Below are 21,853 nucleotides of genomic sequence, written 5' to 3'. Positions count from 1 at the left end.
AGAGACCTAAGGCCAGAGGCCCTGGGACACTCCAGTATTAAAAGGTCCAAGAAGAGTGCTCATGAGAGGTGGGGGAACCAGGCAAGTGAAAACCTGGTAAAGAAAATGTTTCCTGGAGAAGGGAGTGATTGTCAAGTGCTGGACAGATTAAGATGAGGGTTGCGAAATGTCCATTGGATTTGGCAGTATGGCTGTCTCTTGTACAGTTAATCCTCACAAGAACCCTATGAGGTGGGTGATATTATTGTCCTTATTTTACCAAAGTAAGTTTCACAGCCATCAAACAACGTGTCCAAAATAAAGCACTACTGAGGACAGATCTGGATATTAAACCCATATCTTTCAGACTCTAACCATTATATACTGTACTTCCTATCATCTAGGCTTTTTTAAATTTTGGAAAATGATGGGGAAAATTCAGATTAATGTAACAAAATATATCCTCCACTCGGAATTAATAGATTTTAATATTTTCTAAAATTTGATTCAGGTATATATTTTAAAGAAAACATTATAATTAATTTATTCAGAAAGTATTAATTGAATGCCTACTGACGGCCAGCCACTTGTTCTGTAAACTTGGAATAGTGAAGTACACAAAGACTCTTGCCCTCTGACAAGAAAAAACAGAAACAACAATTATATATTAGAAGGCAATAAGTGGTATGGAAAAAAAAGAAAAACATATAGCAGAATAAGGAGGTCAGGAATATTGGGTTTGGGAGGTAGAGGGCAAGTTGTACTTTTTAATACTGTGGTCCAGATAGGCCTTATTGCAAAGATGACATAAGGAAACTTACCTGGCAGAAGATTGTTTCAGATGGACGGAATAGCTGATGCAAAGGAGGAAGAGGGCATAAAGTCAGTCCCCTTTGTTCCCTTTCCCAATCCATTCTTCGTTCCTCCCCAGAAGCAACTGCTACTGTGAAGTAGATGTGTATCCTTCTAGTCTTTTTTTTGTATGTTTACTGCCATAAACAATATTTAGTATTTAGTCTGTTCTTGATTTATATAAATAATGCTATACCAGCTGGGCACCGTAGCTCATACCTGTAATCCCAGCATTTTGGGAGGCCGAGGCGGGTGGATCACTTGAGGCCAGGAGTTAGAGATCAGCCTGGGCAACATAGTGAAAGCCCACCTCTACAAAAATACAAAAATTAGGCGTGGTGGCATATGCCTGTAATCCCAGCTGCTTGGGAGGCTGAGGCAGAAGAATTGCTTGAACTCGGGAGGTGGAGGTTGCAGTGAGCTGAGAGCATGCCACTGCACTCCAGCCTGGGTGACAGAGCAAGACTCTGTCTAAAAAAAGAAAATGCTATACGATGTTTGCTTTCTTTCATTCAAAATTATGATGAGCAAAATATGTAAATCTAGTTTATTCATTTTAACAGCTATTTAATATTTTATAAATATGCCACAGTTTATTTTTCTATTACAAGCAAAGTTGCATTAAAACCCATTTTTTTAACACACATTTTTTTATGTATAAGTGAGAGTATTTTTAGGCTTTATATCTAGAAGTATATAAATAGCTGGGCTGTTTATATGCATTTTCAACTTTATTAGATATTGCCAAATTGTCATTCAATTGCTCACATCAACAGTGTGTTAAAGGCACTATTTCTTCCCATCCTCACCAACCCTTGGTATTGTCAGTCTTTCATTTTTCCAGGTGGATGGAGTGAATTATTGTCTTTATATTAATTTCTCAAATTATTAGTGAGATTGAGCTTTTCAAATTTCACGGTCCATTTCAAATTTCCTCCTCTATAAATTCCCTGTTCATATCCTTTATCATTTATGTATTGGCTGATATTTTCTTATTGATTTATATAATTTTTAAATTTAGAGTGATCTTTCTAAATGCTTTCTGAGAATCTAAGATGACTACAGAGTTTTTTGTTGCCATTAATGGCTAAGTGATAAGATTTACTTCTGATTTTTTTAAAAACTGAACTTTTCTTTAATAAAGACCTATTCTTATAATTTATTAAGCCAACTCTCATTTCTGTAAATTATGCATTATAACATGCCTTAATTGCCTGCTACCAACCTGGCACCAGATGGAAAGGTACAGAAGATGAAGTAAAATTAAAATCAGAAATTGCTTACCTTAAGCCAGACACAGCGGCATGTACCTGTCATCCCAGCTACTCAAGAGGCTGAGTCAGGAGGATCTCTTGAGCCCAGGAATTCAAGGCTACAGTGCACCATGATCATGCCTATGAAGAGCCACTGCACTGCAGCCCAGGCAACATAGCAAGACCCCATTTCTTTAAAAAAAAAAAAGAGAGAGAGAGAGAAGAAAAAAAGAGAGAAAGGAAGGAAGGAAGGGAGGGAGGGACAGAGGGAGGGAGGGAAAGAGGGGAGGGGAGGAATTGCTTGGTTAGGGGAAAGCATAGAGAATATTATGAGTATGTTTGTTGGGGATATGTGTGTTTTAATCAAGCAATTTAGTTTCCCACATTGTTCCTACATGCTTATCTTGTCTAGTAGTAATATTATTAAAAACATATAAAAGTGGGGCTGGAACACTTCCTTTTGAGATGGCCATTATCAGATAGTGACTATTGAGCCACATTATTATACTATTGACTCTTTCCTGTCAAATATAACAAGTATTTTTTTAAAAAGTGCTTCTTTGGCACATTATTATAAATCTGATGTTATCTAGAAAGAAATAGAAAGTTTATTTAAAGGTAACACTCCTTGGATAAATTTTATCTATCTTTCAGGTTAACAAATAGAAATATTATACACAAACCTGCGGAATGGACTTTAATTGCTATGGTGTTGCTGTCATTGTAAGTACTCTCTCAGATTTTAACTCTACTAAATGTGAAGCATATTGATTAGGGAAAAACAAAGTGATCCACTGATTTTGTAAACTGCCTTGGAAAATATCATACCTCTATTTTGTGCCTTATTTTCCTTTCCTATGTAAGAAAACAATTTTTATTTAAAGTGATATGTAATTATTCTCTATATTTTTTACCATCTGTTCTTCTGAATACCTTATTCTTTACAAATACTATTTGTTTTCATCTCTTTTTTGTTTTTTTTTTGAGACAGGGTCTCGCTCTGTTGCCCAGGCTGGAGTGCATTGGCGTGATCTTGGCTCACTGCCACCTCTGCCTCCCAGGCTCAAGCAATTCTCCCACCTCAGCCTCTCTAGTGGCTGGGACTACAGTCACACACCACCATGCCTGGCTAATTTTTGTATTTTTTGTAGAGACAGTGTCTTGCTATATTGCCCAGGCTGGTCTTGAACTTCTGGACTCAAGAGAGCCACCTGCCTCTACCTCCCAAAGTGCTAGGATTATAGGCATGAGCCACCACACCCAGCCTGTTATCATTTTTGAAAGAGACAAATATCCTCATGTGGAGTATATACAGAATAGTCTTTTCGTTTCATTTTTAGTAGTCTATTGTATTAACATTGAATGGGCTTCATTATTTTACATCTGTATTTTTACATATCTAATATTATTTTGTTTTTCAACATACTTTATTAGCACCAAAAAAGTTTTTCAAATTAATGTACATTTTTAAAATCTGACAGGTTTAAAGGAACTAAACCAGATGCTTACTACAAAAGCATATATAAAACATTTAGTACTCATTCAGCTTTTAAGAAACCACTAGTGGTTTCTAAGGCTATTTATCAATAGGGTTAAAACTATTCAATAAGTGTAGTGTTTTTCAGCTTGAATTGTAAAATTCTTCTTTTGAGGATCATTCATTATTGCATTACTGTTGCTGCTTGGTGCTTGTTAGAGGTCATTGAAGCCCATAGGACATTGAAAACTTACCAGACACTCACAGGTCAAAAAGTGTTATGAATCAATCTCATAGCCTCTCCAGCCCTGCTTTCTCTTTCTTTGATATTACTTCAGTCTGACATGTTATTCTGGCTTTACTGTCCCTAGGAAGGCTGTGCTGAGAAGCATTAGAGTAGGCTTCAGTGAGCCAGAATCTGTGTCACCCAACTAGATGCAACTCACATGATTCATTAAATCAGAACATAGAAAATAACTTTACTTCAATGCCCTGATATAAATTTTTTATCAACCATAAGAACAAATCTTTCGTCATTTCTACTATTCAGTGTTCCAGCTGAATTGGTAATTTGTGAAACAGATCTTATTAATTTTTTAGAAAGTTCTTTCCATTTTATGAAATTTGTAAATATTTTGATCACTGGCAAAGAAAATATCAGTATCTCTGCTCACCCACCAGATCATATGCCTGCTAATAAACCCTTATAGACAACTGTCTAACTGTACTTCTGCAATTCATTATACTAAAGGGAGAAGTAACTTTTTTGGTCGACAAGTCAGAGGCCTAGGCTCAGCACTAATCTCAGAATCTTGCTTTCTAAGCCACTTACTGAAAGTATTATCATCATGAGCACTGCTTACTGAAGACACATTAAGTCCTACTGTTTTTGGATTAAGTTTTTGCCACATCTTATCTAAAATATATAGCAAAGAACTGAAAAAGTATGGAAAATGAAATAATAAAGGCTACCATTAAAATTTCATATGATTATTCTATACAAAAGTAAACCTCTCTAGTGTTTGATTTTAATAGAGGCATCCATGTGACACAAAATACTGAAAGCTTTGCTAGTCCTTTTAGGCACTGTTTGACTTCTTTAACTTTGGATATAATGTAGGGAACCTCTTATTTCAAGAGTCAGTGACCCATAAAAATTGTGCCTTAATTGAATTCACAGAACAAATTGCACACATTTTACTGTAGTGTATCGCATGTTTCATATTGGGCAATCAATCTTTTTTTTTTCTTTGAGATGGAGTCTCGCTCTGTTGCCCAGGCTGGAGTGCAATGGCACAATCTCGGCTCACTGCAGCCTCTGCCTCCCGGGTTCAACCAATTCTCCTGCCTTAGCCTCCTGAGTAGCTGGGATTACAGGCACCTGCCACCATGCCCAGTAGAGCTGGGGTTTCACCATGTTGGTCAGGCTGGTCTCGAACTCCTGACCTTGTGATCCACCCGCCTCGGCCTGCCAAAGTGCTGTGATTACAGGCATGAGCCACTGCATCCGGCCTAGGGCACTCAATCTTGAAATTGTAGCAGTAAACACTATTGGCTTTTGTCATTCACCTTGCATCCCTTCTCTCTTTCGTTATGCCCTAATCCCTACCTCTAGATCTAACCTTCCTTCTCCTAGTCATTGGTCAACTGGACAACTAAAATCTTCCCCAGTTAGGGGAAACCCTTTTAGCTTCTTTAAAAATCTTTGGTCACTATAGACACCAAGACAAGTGGTGTTTCCTAGGTTTTTGCCTTTGAAATCTTGTTTTCTGATAATTCTAACTTTTGCTCTAGGCCTTCCTTGCAGATTCTTTTCATTCTGCATTTGCACATTCTGTATCTTCACTAGCTGAATCTCCCTATTCTTTTGATCATCAGCTTCTAAGACTTCTGTCTCCTGCCCCATATTATTTTCTTATTTCCTCTTTTCTCAGAAATTCCCCTTTAGCTTTTCATATTTCTGCCCCCACTGGAAATCTGTGGCTCAACTGATAGACTTTTTTATCTCCAACTTTGTCCATTTGTCACCTTTTTATAGCAAATACTACTGTACAAGTTAGGGATAAAATTAAAATACATATTCATCATGTTAAAACTCCATTGACTTCTATAAAGTATAATTATACTTTAATGTGTATTTCCACCCCTTTTCTCCCCCTTACAGTTTTCACAATTACATTTTAGAGAAGGCATTTTGTCACTGGGGAAAGCAAAAACAGGCATGAGGGCCAGCATTGGATAAATAGCCTTACAGTGAAAAATATGGAGACTTTAGAAACCCAGAGACATGCACATATAAAGAGAAAGGACGAAACACATGCACACGTTATTTGTGGAGAAGTAACCCCACCTTTCAGCCTTTTAGCTTGTTGCCACTAACATTGACTGTAGGCATACATGGGTGTATGTCTTTTTTAAAAATAATTATCCTATTATTCAGAAAATTTTCACATCTACTCTCAAATTTCTAATGGAATTTTTAAGTCACAACTTGTAGACATTTCTGGAATTCATGTTTAAAAACAAACTGCTTATAAGTCTTTATAGCTAGGCAAAAGATTCTAAATGGCAGTTGTCACTTAAGATGAATATAAGATAATATGTTCAGTAGAACTGTTCTTTATATATGAATATTGCTAAGTTTTATTATTACTCTGATAGCATTTGTTTAATCCATGAAAGCTGTTTTCAGAATTCCTCATGTGAACTCTTAGAAGAGGATACATACATACACCTATATATAATTGTATTAGTATGTTGCTATAATGCCACAAGTCTAACTCTTGTTAAAGGGGGAAAAAAATCAACATTTTGACCAAAACATGATAGTCCAGGATAACATAAATAAAACTGAGTCTTGAATTTTCACACCTTTATTCTTAAAGGAAATAAGGAGTTTTGGTAGTAAGCCATCTTCTCCTGGTGACTTTCATTGTTCTTTCACAGATGTATTAACATTTTTTAAATCTGTGCCAGGTGCAGTGGCTCATGCCTATAATCCCAGCATTTTGGGAGGCTGAGGCAGGAGGATTGCTTGAGCCCAGGAGTTGAAGACCAGCCTGAGCAACATAGTGAGACCCCGTCTCTACAAAAAATAAAAACATTAGCCAGGCACAGTGGCATATGTCTGTAGTCCTAGCTACTAGGGAAGCTGTGGTGGGAGGATCGCTTCAGCCCAGGAGATCAAGGTGCAGAGAGCCATAATCATGCCACTGCACTCAAGCCTAGGTAACAGAGCAATACCTTATCTCAAATAATAATAATAATTTGGACCATAACATGTAATTTATCAATGTATACTGATGGAAATTGTATTTGTGTATCTCAGAAAAAAATCTGATCAAACAGTTGGTACAGTTGATCATTGCACACTCAATGAAATGCATCCCATATGAAAATACACCATGACCCATTCCCACTTCATTTAGGTTTCTCACTGATTCCATGGGACTTGAATTACTATTGTGATTGCAACATTTATTGATATTTATACTATGAATTCAGCCCCAAGTGGTTACCCAAGAGCACATGGAAAGACCTTTTAAAGCAGAGCTTAAGCACTATACATTTATGAAGGAATTAATGTTCCTTTAATTCCTTTAAAAATGTCCTCTTATTCTTATTTAATAAATGTTATAATTAAAGACTCTCAAGCACTCCTTACACATAGAACATATATAACAGTGATAATTGATTGACTTTTTTTAGAAGAACTCATTAGAAATGCAATAAAATAACCTGATAATTGCTCAGATTTATTGCTTAAGTACTTGGTTGTAATTTTGCATCTTAGTTGAAGTTTATCAGACTTTACTCTTAGATCTGATTTTGTTCCTGGAAAAGGTACTATATAGTGAAATAATACAGAGTTGAACCTGATTTTCTTAACTAAATATGCCCTATTGAGATGTTAGGCTCTCTCCACAATCTTTTGATGCATGACTTTTAATAAAAATGTATATAAGTATATATAGATAGTCTTCTATAGGCCAGGTGCAGTGGCTCATGCCTGTAATCCCAGCACTCTGGGAGGCCAAGGCAGGCGGATCAGTTGAAGTCAGGACCAGCCTGGCCAACGTGGTGAAACCTCATCTCTACTAGATATACAAAAATTAGCCAGGCATGGTGGGGCGTGCCTATAGTTCCAGCTACTCTGGAGGCTGAGGCAGGAGAATCACTTGAACCCAGGAGGCAAAGGTTGCAGTGAGCTGAGATGGCACCACTGCACTCCAGCCTGGGCGACAGAGCAAGACTCTGTCTCAAAATAAAAGATAGTCTTCTATAAATATTTAGTACCTATATACTCTACTGTGTAAAGCTTATTAATGTATTTATATATTTTGAAGTTAGAAAGGACAGTAGGCGGGGTGCAGTGTCTCACGCCTGTGAGCACTTTGGGAAGCCGAGACAGGTGGATCACGAAGTCAGAAGATTAAGACCATCCTGGCCAACATGGTGAAATCCCATCTCTCCTAAAAATACAAAAATTAGCTGGGTGTGGTGGCACGTGCCTGTAATCCTAGCTACTCGGGAGGCTGAGGCAGGAAAACCGCTTGAACCAGGGAGTCAGAGGTTGCAGTAAGCCAAGATTGTGCCACTGCACTCCAGCCTGGTAACAGAGTGAGACTCTGTCTCAAAAAAAAAAAAAAGAAAGGACCATAATGAATTGCATAAAATTATATTTTTTGATGTGGTATCAAAGTATATCATATTTGTTTTTATATTCCTCGTAATTCCATGTTACCCACAATATAAGAAACCTGAAAGTAAAGAATCACTTTTAATCATGGTCACAGTATTCAGAATAGCTTTTTTGAGATTTAACTGGTATTTTGAGAAGATTTTCTAGCCATAGGACACATTGCTCAGCTTCTGTTCCATTTACTCCTTCCCTCTTCCCTTTGCTCTTGGTCTTCCCCAGTCTTCTGTGACCTCTGTCAGTATACTTGAGCCTGTAACACAAGAGGTCACTGTGCTGATGGTGACCTAAAACTGAGAAATACAGGGAAACATCCAGACCAAAACTGGCAGCCAAAGAGAAGACATATAGAAGGCTATCGAGAAGCAGCTTGACTGGCCCGAGTTCCTTTATGTGCAGCCTATGTGCCAGAAGTGGGAATCAGGTTTCCTCAAGAGTGTTTATACTTAAAATGTAACTTTTCCACCCAAATTTAATATAAAAGCTTTGTAAATAAGCCACTACTTTGTATTCTGATGGTCTATGGTCAGTTGTATCATAGGAGTCAAATGTCTCTTGGTGGCCAGGGAGAGAGGTGTGTGTTGTGTTCTGTGTGAATTATTTGGTTATCCAATGAAGGAAATGAATACTTTGTATTACTCAGAAAGGATAGAGGATAAAGTGACTTGTAGTAGTCTAACATGGATACATGCTATTCCTAGTTCTATGCCCTTGATGTTCTCTAATGGAAAGCTTTCAAGACCATCTCCAAAAATGTCTGCTTTCATTTTATTTATCTGAACTGGCTGTTTCCAGTGAACTGTGGCCCGCTTCCCAGGCAGAGACCATACAATAGTTTATTCTCTCTAAAAGCTTTGAGTATTCCTGTCGTTCAGGGAGTAGCATGTAAGTCCTGGGAAATGGTATTTAAACAAGCTCAACTTGACCATGATCGCTAAACAAAAGCCATCACTGGACATGGGCAGCCACTTTAGGTAACCATCATACAGATAGATACTCTGGAGAGTCACTTCCCTAGGGCTACCAGGCCTGAATGGAAAGATGTGACTAAGGCTTTTGCCTCAGCAGGCTGTTTTTTTTAAAGCCTGCCTATCACTAATTTCCTCAGAAAAATCTGTGAACATACCATGAAAAACAAAGAGATGGTTCCTTAGAAATTTATTGGTTACAAGTATTCCCAACTCTTTCCCTTAACAGTCCAAATTTAATTTTAGGTATCTGAGACCATATTCGAAGATCATTGAAATTACTTTTTTATATTTCCTTACAACTATGGAATTTTTATTTTTAACTGAGCTGTTTAAAGTTGAGATAAAATTAATATACAGTTCACCATTTGTATATTTTAAAATATACAAAATATACAATTCACTGGTTTTTAGTATATTCACTATGTTGTACAACTATCACCACTATGTAATTCCAGAACATTTCTGTCACCCAAAAAAGAAACCTCCTATCTATTAGTTCAGTCCCAATTTCCCTTCCTCCAGTCCTCTGGCAACCATAAATCCATTCTCTTATCTTGACAGATTTACCTATTTCTGAACTTTTCACATAAATGGAATCATATGTGACCTTTTGCATTTGGCTTCTTTCACTTAACATGTTTTCAAGATTCATCCATTTTGTAGCATGTAACAGTACTTCATTCCTTTTTATGGCCAAATAATATTCCATTGTATGGATATACCACATTTGTTTATTCATCAGTTGACAAACATTTGGGTTATTTCCATTTTTTGCTATTTAATGGATAACAGCGCTATAAACATTCATGTACAGATTTTTTTGTGTGAGCATATGTTTTATGTTCTCTTAGGTATATACCTAGGAGTAGAATTGCTGGGTCATATGATAACTCTGTTTAACCTTTTAAAGAACTGCCAAAGTGTTTTTCACAGTGGTTGTATCATTTTACATTTCCACTAGCAATGTATGAGGGCTCCAAAGATTGAACTTTACAAATTATCTCATCTTGCTTCATATCCAGTAGTCATTTTAAAGGCTTATATATGCAGTTTCCCAAAAACTTAAATATGCCTAATCTCATTGATTTTAGGTTTTCATGGACATGTAACATCAATTTCTTATGTTTTAGGAATTTCTACTATACACGCAAAATGAGTACTTTCAAGCTAAAAACAAAGGTTACGGTGTTCATAGTGTTCAATTTGAAACCATATAAATGTCTGAACAGTAGCTACTGGTATTCTTTTGGATTCCTCAGTATCCATAAAATTCATTTTTTGTTTCTTGCCTATATACATCTTGAATTTGTTATCTTATGATATTTACTATCCTATCACCTTTGTCATTGTGAAGTTTAAATATTTACCTGTTTACTGAGGATTAAGCAATAATTAGATTATTTCTATACGTTCCCATACTTATTGCTGAGAGTTTATGTAAGAAAAACATATTTTTAAATTGAAATAACTTTACCCTCAGCCAACAGAACTATATGGGAATCTAGATAGTTTCTAAAGAAATAATACTTGTTCAAAGTTTTAATCAAAGCCAATTTTCTACAATAATTTTCCCCACAGAATTCCCTATATCTTTGGCAGTTTTATAATGCTACTCTTTTTTTTATTCATAAGTAGTTGAGTGTCTCCAACTTCAGGCCATACTCCACATTAAAAGTCACCAAGGATCCTGAGCAAAAAGATGTGCACTCCAACTTCACTATCCCAAGCAGCAGCAGTGGTGGTGATGACAGCAGTTAGCAGCAGTTGGCCCTTGCAAATCACAGCCTTGATTTTAGGAGCCAGTCCCTAGATCTGCTAGTGCCATCATTACATCCTGATTGAGCTCCCTGAGAGCTAGGAAGCATGAAGCTTAAGGGAACTGTTAACCCTAGCATCGGGGTCTGCCATTATAAGGGTGTGATAATCATTGTGTGTGGAAGCCATAGTTGATTACATTTCAATCTTAGAGTATTGAAAAAAAAGCTGGAGACACTATTCTGAGAGAATTGTTACAAGGCAACAATGATAAAGAAAAGCTTTTCCAGCATTCATCTGCCAAGCTGTTCTATAGATCTGTCACAAACAGGAATTAGATATAAAGTTGTAAAGTCACTGTAACCCAGCCCTTTAAACAAACCTATGTGTAATATATCACCACAAAGTGAGTTACAAAGAACTTTTTTCTTTTGAATTAGAAATATCAGTGGAAAGCATCCCTGCTTCCTTATTAATGGGTAAACCTAAAGCATTAAATGCAAACATTAACAGGACATAAACCATCTGTTATAAGAAAAACATTTTATTTTATTTGGCTATCATAGTTTCTTATAATCAAAGTTTTTATCTCTGTTTTCTAGATAGTAGTTCTGAAATGGAAAGTTCATAGTGACATACTTCTTAATAGTATATTCTTCTTGTCTACTTTTTTTGTTTCTCTTAGAAGTCCTTTAATGGTACTAACCTCACATGCCTCTTGGTTTTTCAAATTTGGGGACATTAGCTTTGTGCCTAAAATTAAATAAATGCAATTTTAATTTATGTAAATTATTATTATTATTATTATTATTATTGAGACAGGTTCTCTGTCACCCAGGCTGGAGTGCAGTGGCACGATCTCAGCTCATTGCAATCTCTGCCTCCCAGGCTCAAGCAATCGTCCCACCTCAACCTCCCAAGTAGCTGGGACTATAGGCACATGCTACCATACCCAGCTAATTATTATTATTATTATTTTTTGTAGGGATAGGGTTTGACCACATTGCCTAGGCTGGTCTTGAGCTCAAGCAATCCTCCCACCTTGTCCTTATGTCATTAATTTTTATTTAACGTTTTTTTTAATATAATTATTCTACCCCATAGACTACCTTTAACTATACAAGGGTCTCTTGAAACCCTAAACTCAGTCTCATTCTGGATATATCCTATTTTTGTTCCTAACTATCAGGTAGCCTTGTACAAGTTACTTAACTTCATTGACTATTATTGTTGGCAGTATGAGGGATTGGAGTAAATCCAGGTTAAATCAACTTGGTAGTACTAATTCAAGTATGAGGTGTAAAAAGTAAGAAACTGTTTTCATGCGATATATCAAAGGCTTCTGAAAGAGATAAAGATGAGTATATTTAGCATAGGAAACAATTTAATTTTGCAAATGGAGCTCCATGGTGACACTGTCCAAGTGTTATACTTTGTTAGGTATCTCCATCATAAGCTTGGCAGGGAAATACTAGTCAGTCACTCTTTCTATGGAAAGATTTCAGAGTACTCATTTAAGAAAATGAGAGGAACACCCCCAATATGCCTTCTCTTTCTAGTGCAGACTTTAGTTGACATTATACAGGTTAAGTATTAGAAATCCAAAATCCAAAATGCTCCAAAATCCGAAACTTTTTCAGCACCAACATGATGCTCAAAGGAAATACTCATTGGAGTGTTTCAGATTTTGGATTTTTGGATTAGGGATGTTCAACCAGTAAGTATAATGCAGGTATTCCAAAATTCTAAAAAATCCGAACTCCAAAACAGTTCTGGTCCCAAGCATTTTAGATAAGGGATACTCAAACTATATTGCTCTTCATATCAAAGATATGGAACTTTTCCTCAAATGCAAAAGGAGAACGTGGAGTGGTTTAGTATCTGCACATTATAATAAAGGTGGTAAAGAGCAAAATGAAATGTGTAAATTAATTTTTTAAATGTTAAAATATGTTTTAAAACTGTTTTACTTACAGAATCCTCACTCCAACTGTGGGCCTTTTTTTCCTCATCCAATTTATTCTTTACATTTTATTTATTTATTTTTTAATTTTTTTAGTAGAGACGGGGTTTCACCATGTTGGCCAGGCTGGTCTCAACTCCTGGTTTCAAGTGATCCACCTGCCTCAGCCTCCCAAAGTGCTAGGATTACAGGTGTGAGCCACCATGCCCAGCCTATTATTATTTATATTTTATTCTGGGAATAAGTATCAACAATGAATAGAAAAGTCTAGAAAGTTATTTTATGTGAGAGTTTCTGATTCTTCAAATCACATTTAAGGAATTTTTTAGAAAATAGCTCTGGAATAACATTTTCCTTTTTTTGTTTTTATTTTTTGAGACAGAATCTCTCTCTATCACCCAGGCTGCAGTACAGGTGACCTGATCTCGGCTTACTGCAACCTCCACCTCCTGGGTTCAAGCAATCCTCCTGCCTCAGCCTTCCAAGTAGCTGGGATTATAGGTGTGTGTCACCACTCCTGGCTAATTGTTTTTTTTTTTTTCTGTATTTTTAGTAGAGATGGGGTTTTGCCATGTTGGCCAGACTGGTCTCGAACTCCTGGCCTCAAGTGATCTGCCCACCTCAGCCTCCCGAAGTGCTGGGATTACAGGCATGAGCCACCACACCTGGCCCATTTTCCTTTTTTATTCTCTACTTTTTTTGTCTCATTAAAAAATGGGCCAGGTGCAGTGGCTCACACCTGTAATCCCAGCACTTTGGGAGGCTAAGGCAGGTGGATCACCTGAGGTCAGGAGTTCAAGACCAACCTGGCCAACATGGTTAAAGTATGTCTCTCCTAAAAATACAAAAATTAGCCAGGCATGATGGCGGGGACCGCCTGTAATCTCAGCTACTCAGGATGCTGAGACAGGAGAATTGCTTGAACTCAGGAAGCAGAGGTTGCAGTGAGCTGAGATTGTGTCACTGCACTCCAGCCTGGGTGACAGAGCAAGACTCTGTCTCGAAAAAAAAAAAAAAAGAATTACATATATACACACACACACACACACAAACAGATGTTTATTGAGCAATGCTATGAGTAAGACTGCATCTTAGACCCTGTAGGGAATACAAAGATTAAACAAATCCCTTTCCCTCCAACACTTTACAGCCTACTGGAGGTTAAGGAAAGGGAGAAATCATGTGCACAAGTAGCTACAATAAAAAATTGAATGTGTTAAATGCCAAAAAAGAAAAAGGCACAAAATATTGTCAGGATTCATAGAAGTAAAAGATTTCAATTGGGAGGTTATAACAGAAGTAAAAGATCTGTTTGGGGGGCCATACAAAGTTGATGGGTTCAAAAGACAGAAAGGATTTCAAGAAATAGAAGAGATGAGAGTATTCTAGGAAGTACTTATAGCGTGAAAAAAGCAAGATAAGGCTGATAACTAGAAGGAAAGGTTGGGTCTGTTGTACTGATGGATTTTGTTTGTTTGTTTTCAGACACAGTCTCTGTTGCCCAGGCTTGAGTGCAGTGACATGATCTTGGCTCACTGCAACCTCTGCTTCCCGGGTTCAAGTGATTCTTGTGCCTCATCCTCATGAGTGCTGAAGACTATAGGCATGCGCCACCACACCCAGCTAATTTTTGTATTTTTAATAGAGATGGGGTTTTGCCATGTTGGCCAGGCTGGTCTCGAACTCTTGGCCTAAAGTGATCTGCCTGCCTTGGCTTCCCAAAGTGTTGGGATTACAGGCGTGAGCCACCATACCCTGCCCCTGAGATAAATTCTTTAATGGCAGACAAACTTAATTCAGTGGGTAATGAAAGTCATTTAAATTTTTTGTTTTTGTTTTTTGTGGAGTTTCGTTTGCTCGTTTGTTTGTTTTAGACACAGGATCTCGCCCTGTTGCCTAGGCTGCGGTGCTGTGGCGTGATCATAGCCCACTGTAACCTCAAACTCCTGGGTTCAAGTGATCCTCCCTTCATGTAAGTTTTGAGTAGAATAACATCATAAAATCTGTGTTTTAGGAAGGTTAGTCTTTCAGAGATCTGGAGCCAGATCTGATACTATCTTCCACCTTGCGTCAGCCCTTCAAAGGCTTTCAATTGCTCTTAAAGAAAAACTTTTTATTGTGGCCTACATACCCCTGTGGTCTAGCCCTTCTTTCTTCTCCAGCCTCATCTCACACCATCCTACCTTGTTCTCCCATTCCGGTCACTCTGACCTTCTTTCATATGTTTCTCATCATAGTCTTTACCACTGTAGCACACAGGTCCAGAATGTTCTCTCTCCTCTTCCCTTGGTTAATTCCTCTTCATCTTTCAGAACTTGAGGAAGTGTTTCCTCCTCACGAAATTTTCCCTGACTTCCCTGACTAGATAAAATATCTCTATACATAGGCCTTTACAACACTATATACTTTTCTTTCTTAGCACTTATCCTGTTTTCAGTTTTATATTTAATTGTATGATTACTTGATTAATGTATGCTTGTCTCACTGTACTTAAAATTTTTAGGGGCTGGCTCATCTTTATTTTTTTTCCTTTTGAGACAGGGTCTCGCTCTGTCACCCAGGCTAAAGTGCAGTGGCACAGTCGCAGCTCACTAAAGCCTTAATCTCCTGAGTTCAAGTGATCCTCCTGCCTCAGCCTCCCGTGCAGCTGGGACCATAGGCATGCACCATCATGCTCAGTTTAAAAAAAAAAAAAAATTGTAGAGATGGGGGTCTCACTTTGTTGCCCAGGCTGGTCTTGAACTCCTAAACTTAAGTGATCCCCAACCTCGGCCTCCCAAAGTGCTGGGATTACAGGTGTGAGCCACCATGCCCAGCCTATTCATCTTTAAATTTAAAAAAAACAAAACAGAAAAAACAAATAGACCTATCCTTTGTTCTTGACCTCAGGCTATCATCCACTCACCTACCAAACTTCTTGAAGAGCAAGTCTGCTCTCAGTAATTCCAGTGCTTCTCATTAATCCTTTGCATTCTGTATCTTGCCCCCACCTTTTATGGAATTTATTTTCTCAAAGCCTCTACTAGTAACAGCCTAGTTAAACAAAGAGCAATGAGGCAATGAAATGAAAAGGAAGTGACAAATTATGAGAAACACTACAGCTCTAGAATCCACAGGATTTTGAAAAGCTGGGGAAAGACAAACATAATTTTAAGATATTAAGACAGGTGGCTGTGAAGATACTGATGACTTCTGGGAAGTAGGTAGGAAGAACTGATTGGAAGAGATGATGCATTTGTTTTTATTTTATATTTATTTATTTATTTATGAGACAGAGTTACGCTCTTGTTGCCCAAACTGGAGTGCAATGGCGCAATCTCGGCTCACCGCAACCCCCGCCTCCCAGGTTCAAGCAATTCTCCGGCCTCAGCCTCCGAAGTAGTTGGGATTACAGGCATGTGCCACCATGCCCGTCTAATTTTTGTATTTTTAGTAGAGACAGGATTTTACCATGTTGGCCAGGCTGGTCCCGAACTTCTGACCTCAGATGATTCACCCGCCTTGGCCTCCCAAAGTGCTGGGATTATAGGCATGAGCCATCGTGCCTGGCAATGCACTTGGTTTTATACCTGTTTTGCAAGTGCTGAGACTTCCTGTTCAATTTAAGATTTAGGCAGATTATCAGTTAGATGGCTCCCTGACAGGAGTTGAAAATGTGGAACTAGAGCTGAAGAATGGTGATGAAAATCAGAGACCTAGATTTTAGTGTCAGCATTGGGATGGATGAAATGGCAAGAGGCAGAGGATGTTAAATGCAGTCAAGATGGGACAGAACTTTGTGGGACAGCTGGATGTCCCACAAAGGCCAAGGATGCCTGAAGAATACAGAGAAAGCAGAAAAGGGGAGGGAGGGGAAACAGACACTTTGAGCACCAACTAAATGCAAACACTGCTAGACTCTACATTATTTTATTTGATTCTCACAATTCAGTCTGGTAAGTGGTAGTGTTCCACTCAACAACGGAAGAAATAGGCTCTGTAAAAACATATACTTTGCCCAAGGTCAGAGCTAAGATTCAGACTCAGACCCTATCTGACTTCAAAACATGTACTTTGCACTGCAGTGTGCCTCAGACAGGTATGTAATCAACCAGAACACTGTTAAAGAGTCCAAAGTAAGTTTAAGTGTCAAGAAAAATGTAGTAACTACCTTTCTAGAGATGAAGTAGTTGCTGTCTGCTAAACGAAAATGAGAATAAGGACTAAGGGCTGTGGTCCTGGCAATTAGGTGGTGTGGGTAACCTTCAAGAAAGCAGTTTCTACAGAATGATAGGAGTGGAGACCAGATTACAAAGGCTGCTATAGTATTACATATGGTGTTGGGGCACTAGACGGAGCAAATGCCGACTACTCTTTTCTTATGGTTGGCAAAAGCAGAAAGGAGAGGGGGTTTATAATCCAATATGATATGATAAATTGTCAGAAGATTCTCAGGATAGTGGAAGTTTGAGCATTTTGGTAGCAGAGGGGAAGGAGACATTAGACAGGCAAGGCTGGAAGAACTAGAGGGTAACTGGTGGAATGTGGCCCATGAAGAGACTGGGAATGACATCAAAGGTGTATTTGCCTCTTTTTCTTTCCTAACTCCTTTCACCCACTTTCCTACATATCTGCCACATATTTCTCTCTCCTTGCCTTAAATGTCAGTGTTATTTGGTAACATTTTGCCTCCTGTTCTTAATTTCAAAAGTGCAGAAACCAAACCTGGTATATTTCAGCTCCCAAAAACCCATATTGTTAATTTTCATTACTGTTACATTCATTACTGTATTATTAGTTTCATTCTGGCTCTGATTGATTCTTACCTCCCTTTCTCCACAGGTCAATTATTCCCCTAGGAGAATTAATTTAGGCATTTCTGAGCTTGAGTTGTACAGCCACTATGTTTAATTATGGTGACTAACCTTTATTTTCTCATATTCATGACTTTTACCTTCCCCTGCCTTCTCACCTTCCATGACCCACAAGTCGGTTTTAGGAACATAAACATGTAATTTACCAAAAAAAAAAAAAGCATATATATGTGTGTGTGTATATATATATATATATACACACACACACACACATATATATATACACACACACACACACACACGCGTAAGTTTCTACATGAGAATAAGAGAATTTCCATTTATCCAATATTGTGTTTGGACAATATGTAAACAGTGCTAAACCAGGAAAGATATCTATAGTAAGTGAGGTGAATTTGAAGCAGTTTTCTTACCAAAACATAATCTCCATGCAGTCAAATACATTGTCTGGATTACTTTTGTCTTCCTAGTGCCAAGCACTTACTCTAGCACTTAGTAAGCATTCAGTGAATATTTGTTGATACATCAAAAGAATGAATGGATGGGAAAAACTTGGATAAATTATTGTTGATATTATGGACTTATGGCATAGATTTGATAACACTGGTAAAATTGCATTGCACGTGAAAAAACAAAAATAGTTGCTTACTATTGTGACTGAAGAAAAGACTTTCATTATAGAGATGTAATCTGTATAATGATTCATATTTTCCCATGTGAATACAGTCTGATAAAGATGTGACTATTTAGCCTTAAAAGAATTGCTACTTTTAACCAAATCCAGCATTGCCTTTTTGCAAATACAATTTTTATAAAATCTTTAATAAAATTAACAAAAAACAGTTAGATGTAAATGTGAGATTATCTTTCAATTCATTAGTTATAAAATTAGTAAACACTTTAACTTTTTAAAATGTTTCTTTGATTCAAAACTTTATTCCAAATATTGCTTTTGTCTTCCATGGACGTAACTGTTTTCTCTTCTGTGGACTGACAAAATAGAAGAATTGGTTATAGAGCAGTTAATCACCAGGTCGATAGAGGTGGCACTAAGTCTTTTAGTTATTTATCTGATGCATCACAGATACAATTCTGGAGAATTCTTTAAATGTTTTACATGTTGATATTTGTTCATTGAATTGGAAGCATTTATCAAATATTAATGGGTCCTAATGGAAATTTTTTACTCAAGAGGCAAACTCTTCCTTTAACTAGTTTTACTGAATGTATTTTAAAACATAGCCTTGCAAACTTGAATGAAAGTTATAAGGAGAAAAAAATTATTCCCAGGTGTATTAAGAGTGCTCGTTAAATTCAAGATCCTGATCACCGAGTGTGTTTTCTCCTCTGTTGTTAAACACTTCCATTTAGATTGTATATTATAGAGACTCAACAGCTTTTAAATATTCTTCCTGCCTCTGGCTTTTCTCATTCTGATCATTCCAGTTAACCAATAAAGTCCTGTGGTTTTTGGAAGCAAAATTCAAATGCTTCCATTTTATTCCTTGTTTAAATATTTTTACAAAGTTTTAAAGCAGATTTTACAAGCCAGAATGGTGAAAAAGAGCCTGGAATTTTCTGGTTCTCACTATTGGCTGTTTGTGTTGTCCCACCATTCACTTTGAATGAGTTTGGGATTTGGCTGTTTGTCATTTTAGTACAGCTCAAGTATAATCTGCCTTAAAGATGGGAACATATCAGAATACACAAGGCTTAACATTGAAAATTCTGAGTGCAGCAAAAGCACTTCAGAAACTGCTCAAAACTGCTTGGTGAACACCTGCAATTTTTGTGGTGGTGAAAAGACATTACAGTAATTGAATCTCCAGGACTATTTCCATTTTATTTATATACTAATTTTCTTTTCAGTGAGTTTTGAGGCCCCACATTATAATGTTTTTTATCACTTACAGGTTTTTCATTGCAATGAGTGACAAATCTGCTGCACTGCAAAAATGTTTCATGAGAATAAAGCAATTGCCAGGTTATAACTAGTATTATTCTGGTTTCAGTGCAGAAAAAAATGTTGCTCTAAAATACTAAGACTTACACAACTTTTACATGCTCCAAAATCAATCAAGTTCCCAAACATATAAAATTAAGTGCCACTAGCTAATTCTTTGCAGCCAAGGTTATACATTGAGATAGAAGATTATACATTGAAAGTAGGAGTAAAATCTATACTCCTTCTCCAGGGGGGAAAAAATGCACATTTGAAAAAATAAAAGCCTTTTTATAATTTGAAGGAGTCTATGAACCCCTGCATCTCAAGTTAAGATAAGGAAGTGGAGTCAGTAAACGTTGGCTTCTCTTTTGAGGAACCTGATGATAAGGGTAGGAAAGAGATTGAACAGTAACCATTTGTTTTGGATAGAAACAGACTTAAGCATACGGTATGGAGAAGGAGCCAATAAAGAAAAATAATTTGAAGCTATGGGCAAGGTAGATACACATGATGGAACAGGGCAGGTCTCAGAGGAGGCACAAGGAAATGTGATCATGGCACAGGCAGATGGAATAGTGTGAACAGGAGAGAAATACTACATCTTCTGAGACAGGAAGAAAAGAACAGCGTGGCTGCAGATGCATTTATAGGTAGAAGGGAGAGATTTTTACATCATGCCTAACAACTTCATTTTTCAGTGAAGTAGGGTATGAGGTTCTCTTCTAAGAGTACAGAAGTTACGGTTGTATAAAGAGTGAAAACACAATTGACCCTTGAACAACATGGGTTTATGGGTTTGAACTGTGCAAGTCCACTTCTATGCGGATATTTTTCCACCTCTGCCACACTTAAGATAGCAAGACCAACCCCACTTCTCTTTCTCCTCCTCCTCAGCCTACTCAATGTGAAGACAAGGATAAAGACCTTTATGATGATCTACTTCCATTTAATGAATAGTAAATATATTTTCTCTTCTTTATGATTTGCTTAACATTTTCTTTCCTCTAGCTTACTTTATTGTAAGGATCTAATACATATCCTTACATATGCACTATGTAATATTTATTATAAGCATATAACATAAAATATGTGTTAATCGACTGCTTATGTTGTCTCTAAGGCTTCTGGTCAACAGTAGGCTATTTATAGTTAAGTTTTGGGGAGTCAAAAGTTATATACAGATTTTCAACTGCATGGGGGAGGGGGTCAGTGTCCCTAATGCCTGCATTGCTCAGGGGTCAACTGTAATGATAATGGAGTAGTCATTGAGAGGATCCAGAAAAGGAGCTAATTCAGGGTGAGAGAAAATTGACAAGTGACATTAAGTATCCAGATGAGGCTACAGATCATGGATTTGTAGTGGTATCGACCTTCAGGGTTCCCTTCTTCCCCATATCTCCATACCACCAGTAGTTTCCAGCCATCTATTATAGGTGTGGAGAAAGCAGATTGCAACATTTATCTCAGGGTGTAGGTTTTGCTAGGTAGAAAAGCTAAGGCAAGGATGCAAGAGGTTTGGAAGAGTACTAATGAGATAATAGTTCAAAAAATCAAGACAAATATAAGGAAGAAAAGTAGAGTTACCTTAGAAAGAAAATTGGTCATCCTCATCAAATAATTCTTGTGTTTCTCCCCCCAAAATGGTATCTTCAGCTCTGACATCTCTCCTAAATTGTAGACCAAATTTTTTTTTATTTTTTGCTGGGCACCTTCATTTGGATATCTCCCAAGCATTTCAAACTCTCAAATTTGAGATGAAGTCATTTTGCCTTTCAAATGGCCCCTTTTGGTGGCATTGGTATCCTCCTAATTACCCAGAATTGTGCTTCTCTTTATCTCTCATATCTAATCAATTGCTAAGTCCTTTTAGTTCTGTATACAGTTAGCTTTCTCCATTGCCACTGCTACTGACCCACATTAGGCCTTCATTACTTGCCTAGACTGCTGCAATTATAGCCCTCCCAAGCAGGTCTCCTCACCGTGTGTCTCTTCATTCAACTAGTCCATCCTTCCCTCTAGCTTTAAAAATCATCTCACTGAAGCTTAACTCTGATCAAGGCAGGCCTTTGTTCAGCAACTTAGTGACTTCCCAGCTCCTACCAGATAATTTTGCATGAAATTCAAGGCCCTTCAGAAGTGGCCCCAACT

At 37.4% G+C, this 21,853-nt stretch overlaps 1 protein-coding gene across 5 annotated transcripts in view; it reads left to right on the top strand.

The window, feature by feature from the left end:
- The window catches only part of RPAP2 (RNA polymerase II associated protein 2), an 88,241-nt gene that overhangs the window by 44,040 nt on the left and 22,348 nt on the right, over positions 1–21,853 (top strand). For 3 of the 5 annotated variants that reach the window (XM_034931129.3, XM_003808425.5, XM_034931143.3), the window contains one exon: positions 2,739–2,807. In XM_034931129.3, the coding sequence (XP_034787020.1) occupies positions 2,739–2,807 (69 nt within the window). Of the gene's footprint in view, positions 1–2,738; positions 2,808–6,537; positions 8,215–14,434; positions 20,182–21,853 lie in introns of those variants that run through there. The other 2 variants (XM_063606885.1, XM_034931122.3) reach the window with 2 other exon arrangements.

This window comes from Pan paniscus, chromosome 1, assembly GCF_029289425.2.
Source record: "Pan paniscus chromosome 1, NHGRI_mPanPan1-v2.0_pri, whole genome shotgun sequence".
NCBI classification, from domain to species: domain Eukaryota; kingdom Metazoa; phylum Chordata; class Mammalia; order Primates; family Hominidae; genus Pan; species Pan paniscus.
Note: the sequence above shows the minus strand (reverse complement) of the source record. Positions and strands in the feature narration are given on the sequence as shown.